This window comes from Monopterus albus, unplaced genomic scaffold (assembly GCF_001952655.1).
Source record: "Monopterus albus unplaced genomic scaffold, M_albus_1.0 scaffold92.1, whole genome shotgun sequence".
Lineage (NCBI taxonomy): Eukaryota > Metazoa > Chordata > Actinopteri > Synbranchiformes > Synbranchidae > Monopterus > Monopterus albus.
Window position 1 is genome coordinate 3,748,078 of NW_018127972.1, and position 8,070 is coordinate 3,756,147.

General features: G+C 40.4%; 1 protein-coding gene across 2 annotated transcripts in view; it reads left to right on the forward strand.

The window, feature by feature from the left end:
- The first annotated feature begins 3,143 nt into the window (after positions 1-3,143).
- Positions 3,144-8,070, forward strand: part of mkrn1 (makorin, ring finger protein, 1) — a 22,046-nt gene continuing 17,119 nt past the window's right edge. The window contains exons 1-2 of one of the 2 annotated variants that reach the window (XM_020608269.1): positions 3,144-3,296; positions 4,045-4,176. In XM_020608269.1, the coding sequence (XP_020463925.1) occupies positions 3,223-3,296; positions 4,045-4,176 (206 nt within the window). In that variant the 5' untranslated portion in view covers positions 3,144-3,222. Of the gene's footprint in view, positions 3,297-3,364; positions 3,490-4,044; positions 4,177-8,070 lie in introns of those variants that run through there. The other variant, XM_020608271.1, reaches the window with a different exon arrangement.

Below are 8,070 nucleotides of genomic sequence, written 5' to 3' on the forward strand. Positions count from 1 at the left end.
TTTACTTAGATGAATTCTTAGCAGTCATGAGATAGGCTATCATAAATCCTGCAGGGGCCTGCCATTCAGGATCACTAGTTGCATACCACACAAGTGTTGATCAAAGGGCTTTCAGGTCACAGCCAAGTGTTATCAGGCTAGGATCCAACAGAGTTCTTGCATGTGTTTGGATTTTATTTTGTAATGAACACAGTTCTGGGGTCCAAAGTGTGAACCCAGGATAGGGATTGGGCATCCAGTCAGTCAAGTAAAGAAAAACAGTTTCTGGTCCTGGAGAAGGTCCAGAAACTGGTCCACTGTGTCAACATTTAGTGCAGACACTGACGTTTGGCCATCAGTCATTGTTGGGTCATCTGTGAGCATCTGTCACCCTAGTTTTTGCAGCATGTCCTGCAACTTGCTTTCTTCTTCCACAACCAAAGGACCAAGGACTGACAACACCAGTGCCACTTGTGACTTCTTGTCAGACAAATTCTTGATTTGAAGTAGCTATAAACCTTCTGTGGTGAGCGAGAGCTACTTTTAGAGTTTGTTTATCTGCAGCTGCTGTGCAAGTTTTCAAAAGAGGCATTATGTACAGATCCCATTTTCATCAACTTTGAGAGCAGCTTTTCTATGTGCTTGCTGCAGGTTTGTCAATGTCAACCAATACAAACTCAAACCGTAATGGCAATTCCTATATGGCTACAACATTCAGGCGAATAACACATACTTTAGGCCTAATAACAATTTAACTGTCCTAAAATATAAATCTTTCTCAGTAGAGAATAAGCCGAGTATGAACTCACATTCTTGGAGTTCAAAGACACTGTATGCTAAACTCAGAATGCCAAATTTGCAATAACAAGGTGGAGTAGATATATTTGAACTTATGTGATCGATATGGAAATGTTTAGGATGCTACCAATGAAAATCAGCTGTATAGCAGCCAATAGCCAGGTACAGAGCTCCTGAACAAACATGCAAAGGCAATCAAGCAAACTGGTGTGTGCTCTATGGTGATTGTCTCTCTCAAGTCACAGTTTGAGGCTAATGGCTGTGCAGATACAATGATTCCAGACATTTTAGTTTGAAATATTATAGCTGATTTTCACAGTAAGCTGAAGTGCAATTTGGGGAGTCATGTGTTTCACATTAAAACTGAACTGGTACTCAGAAGGTAATAAAGGAAGTAGTATTATACTATTACGTACTGTTTAGATATCAAATCAAGAATATTTACTTCACACTGATACAAGCATATTTCATATTTAAAAAGAAACTTATTAATGTTTGCTGTGACTTAGGTATTGTTTGTTAACAGTAGGCCTGGTTGGTTTGATAAATTATCAAAATACAGTAGATACCATTGGCAAGAATCAAAGGAAAGGTGTACAAGACAGTAGTGAGACCAGCTATGCTGTATGGGTTAGAGACTGTAGCAGTGAGGAAAAGACAAGAGGCAGAGATGGAGGTAGCAGAGATGGAGGTAGCAGAGATGAGGATGTTGAGGTTCTCTTTAGGAGTGACCAGGAAGGGCAGGATTAGGAATGAACACATCAGAGGGACAGCTCAGGTCGGCTGTTTTGGGGACAAGGTCAGAGAGGCCAGATTGAGATGGTTTGAACATGTGCAGAGGAGGGATAGTGGTTATATTGGTAGAAGGATGTTGGAGATGGAGCTGCCAGGCAAGAGGTCAAGAGGAAGGCCAAAGAGGAGATATATGGATGTGCTAAAAGAGGACATGAAGTTAACTGGGTAATGGGAACAGCCGAAAGAAGAAGAAGAAGAAGAAGAAGAAGAAGAAGAAGAAGAAGAAGAAGAAGAAGAAGAAGAAGAAGAAGAAGAAGAAGAAGAAGAAGAAGAAGAAGAAGAGAGTAGATACTGTTGAAGGAGTATGTTGGGTGTGTGAAAGCAGGCACAAAGGGGGCACATGGTTCTTGGACATGGGACACACTGTTAAGCCTTCTCAATGTTGTGGGCCCAAGTCATTCGAGCACCTGTTATTGAAAGGGTGCCCACATGATGACCCTGTGGATTTGCCTTCACCCTTACAGCCAGACATAATTTATACTAGTGTATTTTTCTTCTGGTTGACAATCATAGAATGGTGACAGTGACTGGACAGTTAAACAAGCCTGGCTTTAAGTTGAAGTTGCCTATTAAGACAGTTGGGCCAATCACTGTATAATCTGAGCAAATATAATGCAAATATTTTACGGTCATCCAGTCAATATCTGCTCTTTGCTTGGGTGAGGACAGGATTCAGGGATGTCTAGTGTTAAGGTCAGAGTGAAAACATTTTCTGATATGTGCATGATGGGTTAGGGTTGAAGAATAGTGTCTCAGGTAATGTTGTCTATGAAACCATGTGCATTTTAGGTTAGAATAGGGTTGGAAAATGATGTTGCTTGTTATGAGGCCCTTACGTTTTATGATGGCATAGCCTGATAACCCTACCCCCTCTGTAAAGATCTAGTAAACCTTGACTTTGGAGACATCTTTGTCAGATTACTGATTGAATACAAAAAAGTACTCCCATGCTCTAAAAAAAAACTAATTACTAAAATGTGATTACAAAGAATTCATTACATGAATACAAAGGCAGACTAAAACTAAACCAAAGTTAAGTGTCAAGGAGAAATATAGAAAGTTATCTTGTAGGACAGTACGCTTTTGCCCACCATATGCGTTTTACCTGGTGTGCCAATGTTTGCATTTCACATTTCCTCCAAAAAACAAAAAAGACTCAGGGCTCAAACTCTGCATCACTTTAATTGCAGTCCTTATGCAGTTTTCCTCAGGCACATATCTATTTTGTGTGCATTGGTATTTTCCTGCCACAAATGAGGCCATGTGTATGGTAATTTAATAAAATCATCGCATAAATTGGATAGTATGGATATTATTCAGCAAATTATGTCTTGTTGTTACGTATTCTAACAACAAAACTCACTGTATTTGACTCACATGCTCTGGGATTTTGTAGCTGTCGTCCGAGTGAGCTTTATTTGTAGCAGACACATATGGGTACCACGTATCAAAGTGTGAGAGATCTAGCAAAGAACATCCCCTGAGTTAGAGATGCTCTAACAAAATAGGTGTGTGCGTCACTGGCGCCACGCAGTGGACGGTACACAGCTCGAATTAAACTCCGATTTGAACCGTATGTACGCGAAAGAAGCCGAGCTGCAGCGGAGCTGTCCGGAACATCCGGCCTGTAGCTTCTCAACATAAACAGCAATGGCGGAGGCAGCAGCAGCGTCTACGGCGGCTTCACCAGTAACAGGAGGTTGGACCAAACACGTAACCTGCAGGTCAGAAAGACAAACGGTTATAGAAATATCGAAGATGATTACGTCGTTTATTGTTTGACACCAAAAATAGCGGTGGCTGGCGAGCGACTGACAGCAGCGTCTTTTGTGACTCGGCTCAGCCGTTCGCTAGCTAGCTTTAACGTAACTACTGTGTTATGTTCAGTGTGTTCGCTACGGTCAAGTAGCAGGGAAGGTTAGCGGCCACTTTACTAACTACGTTTTGAACAATTAACACGGCTAGCGTTAATGCTAAACTGTAACGTCAGACTATGTACAACCAGTTGTCATACAACAAAGGTATAGCTAACTGCATTCCTTCATGTTATTGTCAACTAGTTAGCTGTTCAAAGGTATGTAGTAACGTTAGCTCTACTTCAGCACTAACCAACATTTAAAATAAGCGAGCTTTGTTGGATGGTAAACTTAAATTGCACAATAGCATTAGCTTCCATTAGGTGCCACGTTACATCCATTAGCTAAAGCTTTGAGTCGAATTTGTGTTGTGACAATGGTAAGATTAGCTCGACTACGTTACCAGTCTGAAAGTGAAAAGCACGGACATTCAGATACGGTTGTCTAGCTTAAATCTAGTGGATTGATAAGCGTTTTAAACTTAAAGCTCAGTTTGACATGCCTATTTCAAAATCAACGAAATGAATTAACTTTGTTTCTTGTTAAAGTTCTAGTGTGACAGGTATGGAAATTGTAGTTTAACTAGACCTACTTTGTTTATATTGTGTATTTCCAGGTATTTCATGCATGGTCTTTGCAAAGAAGGAGACAACTGCCGATATTCCCATGATCTGACCAACAGTAAACCTGCAGCCATGATTTGCAAGTTCTTTCAGAAGGGAAACTGTGTGTTTGGGGACCGTTGCAGGCAAGTCGTTATCCATTACAAACACAAAACTGACTTGTTTGTACTCAGCTTGGATGTTGACAGTCATTTGCCACAGCCTAAAAAAGTACTCCCAGTTGTCAGCTGAGTTGCACTATAACTTCCTTTCTAAAATTGGCCATGCTCTCAGCCAAGTGACAGCACAGCAGTTTTACCGGCAGGGCTTCTCAGAAGTGTAGCAGTGTGTTCCCTGAGTGTATCTGACACCTTAGACTGCTGCTTCAGAATGTCAGCATGTTGGTGGTCTGTGTTTGTGGCAGTCCAGTGTAGGTCCAAGGAAATAGAATCACTTGTTTTGCATTACAGCATTGATCTACTGGATGAAATCATGTATCATAAAATATGCAAGTTTTTTTTTCTTGAGTGTTTGTAGAGCTACTAGTTCAACATTCCTGCCAAAATAAGCTTCTTCCCAGGTGTCTCACTATAGGTCTTTGTTAAAATGAAAAGGATGTGTTAGATGCGACCTAAAGCTCAAGAAATGAGGTGTATGTTTTAGTACTTCTGTGCAGAAGCAACTTGGTTTATACAAGTCCCACAGACTCTTGCTTGCAGGACTTTTTTTTTAAACAAAATAAAGTATTATGTGATGGCTTAAGAATTTCCTTGAATGGTCATAATCTCCTGGCTGTTGTGCGTTCACCTGAGCTTGTCTGACCTTCACCGGTGCCATTGTAAAAGCATAATTTTTCGACTGTGCACGGTTTTGTGGATATATTTTACCCTCCTCCTGTCCTGTGACCAGAGAAAAATACAGGGCCTGAGGTTACTGCATGTCTGGGAATATTCATGTACAGGGACTCACTGTTTACCTGACTGGGACTAACCTACAATCAGCTGGCCAGTGAAACACTCCAGGGCAGTGAATGATGAGCTCATCAACGTTGGATTCCGCGGAGCGCAGTACCTGTTTGTTTTGACTGCTTGAGGCCAGTGTGTCTGCTGCATGTGATGTGTTGCCGATTAATGAGTGGATTAATGATCCAAGATGTTTTTGTCGGTGCTACACTAACTGTTGGAATTAATTTTACTACTTTGCGATCGGATGCGGTCGTGTGGGGGAAGACACAGCAATCACCGGTTGGCTTTACTGACCTTGGAGCTACTTGGAAGGGACTTAATGGTAAGTTTTAAAACAAACAAACAAAAAAAACACGTTGCATATCTGTTAATGCAATATTTCTGTAACGTTACAGAGAATTATTGTAAGGCTGGAGGAGTTATTGTGTCTGTATTATGCCAGTTAAAATACGGGGTTTCTCAATTACCTGCTTTGTTTAGAGTGTTACACGTCTCTTTTTTATTGGTACATATGCAGTTGTTTACCTATCTATGGAGGAGAAATTCAAATGAATTAATGATGTTGCGGTTCATTGTTCTGTCCACTTCCGACACAACACCGGCAACAGGAGGTGTGCGCTTTAACAAACTATCCTCTTGTTTTTAAGAAGAGGCTTTCTGGTTTTAGCGTTCTGAAATAATTACGGACTTTTTGGAGTTATGATGGGTGCAAAGAGGTACCCAAGATTAAGCGGATGGAAAATGAGCATGTCATGGGCTCTTAATAAATATAGTTGGCAAGGAATGTAATTATTGATAACTTGAGTCTAGTCATGTAGCTGTGTGAGACAACTGGGTGATTACGTTGGTGAGGTGTATTAAGACATTTGAGAAATGGTGGATAGTACATGGTTACAGGAGAGAAAAGTTGTTGACCAGTCATCTAAAATTTGGGAGAACTTTAACTTAGACAGAAAACTCTCCAGTGCCAACTATGCACCTAAAGAAAACACACAGAGTTACAGAGGAAGGGGAGCCTGGAGCTAAGTAGGCCATTAATTTTAGTTAATATAAGAAATCATGGAACAATAATAATAATGTTCCCAGTTTTAAAGCTGCATTAACTAAATTTTTCCTCTAATTTTCAACCATTAAGGGCAAAATGAGAGTCAAAACAAACTCAAGCAGTAACCCCTCCTCTTCTCCCTCTGCTCCTCTTCGAGACGGGAGAAACTACATCATACACCACAGCCAGAGGCATTTGTGGCAGTCAGGTAGCGCAGCAGTAGTAACCAGCTCCAGTCAGTCAGTTGTACTGCTAATTACAACCAGAACAATTCAATACAAAGGTACAAAATTGAAATGCTAACGTTGACGCTAATGATGTCAACATATACACATTAGCTAGCTACATTACTTGCACGTCTAGCAGGATGAAAGCCACATCTATGTCAGATTTTGGTCCTTTGGATGCTTTTAATGCTATCTATCTCTGACATGCCAAACTGATGTTAACCCTGGTTTTGCCTCGTTCTTTGTTGCACTCTTTCTGTGCTACAGAACGTGGCCTCTTGGATCTAACAGGTCCACTACCATCCTGGGTTATGCCTGCACAGGGAACCTCCATGGTTCATCTTTGAAATGAGCTATACCGGTTTGAACGATGTGTATTATAACCTTGGATCAGCAGGGGTGTGGAAAAAGTGAGGTGTTGATTTTAACAAAAGTGGCCACAGAGGGAAAGAAATAAGCACAAGGCCTGAAGATAGAGTGGGATGGGGTGGTTGTTTGTACAGCAGGGAGAAAACAATTCTAAACAATCTTTTTGCTTGATTTATACAAATATATGCTAAATCTTAGTTTATGTAGCTTTTAAGTAGCATGGTTATGTTGTTACAAAATAAATGTGAAAGTAGGATTACACTCAACTAGATTTTGCCTGATTCTGTGAGAAGACACTGTTTTTGGCCTTCATCATCACAGTACAGCTGCTTCTTTAAACATTATATGCAGGTGAATCCTCTTGAGGTAATTATCCTGCACCTGGTTAAGTAATCATGACAAAAGCAAGCTTGGTTCCTAGGACTCAGGAAAAAGTGACAAATATTTTCAGTCTGAAGCATAGCCCAACAATCAGTCCTCCAACTTAAGTACATCAAGAAGCATCAGTGTCATGCACACACACACAAGATACAATCAGCTCTACCACAGGTTAATAAATATAAAAAAATGTATATCTGTACAAAAAAGTTAAATATACTGTAGGTTCAGACACGCATCGCAAAAATTTGGCATACTGCCATTTATAAATAAATAGGTTACGTAGCCTGTCTTCTAATGCTTCTAATATGTTTAGAAACATAACTGTGGGTTGTGTAATAATGTCTAATAATGAGTGCTAAATGCATTTGCCTTCCTGTTGCATTCATGTAAACAGACCAGCATTATATTAAATGCAATAAGCGATAGGGTTACATGGTAAATCGTTTTGTGAGCATAATTTAGATCCCTTTGTGATCTCAGTCTCACGTGACAACAGTGTGGCAGTATTTGCATTAGCAGTGAGATCCCTTCATCAAACCAAGTGCTCCCTTTTACTTACTAAGTTGCATCAACCAATAACTGCAAATAATAGCTGCAAAGTGAATTATTTCTGCCTCAACTGCTATTCAGCCCTAGGTGTACAGGGCAAGCAGTGCAACATTTGAAAAATAGTTACAGGAGGGCAGAGAATATCTTTCACAATGTCATACATGTTGGATTTGTTTTTGAATCAGTCTTCTTCCTGTCTACAGCTCATAATGTGATGTAATGCATTTCCTGCTATTGGTTAATGCAGCTTAGGGAGGAAAAGGGAGCGCTTGGTTTGATCCATGGAATCATCCTGCTAATACAAACATGGCACAGTCATTGTCGTGTAACTCTGAGATTGCAGGGTGGCTCATATTTATAAAATTTTTTTTGTTAAAACATGTATATTCTTCTAGCTCTGTTGCCTCACAGCAAGAGTGTTCTGACTTCAAGCCCGGCCGTCCCGGGGTCTTTCTATGTGGAGTCTGCATGTTCTCCCTGTGCATGAGGCTTAGGTTGATTGGT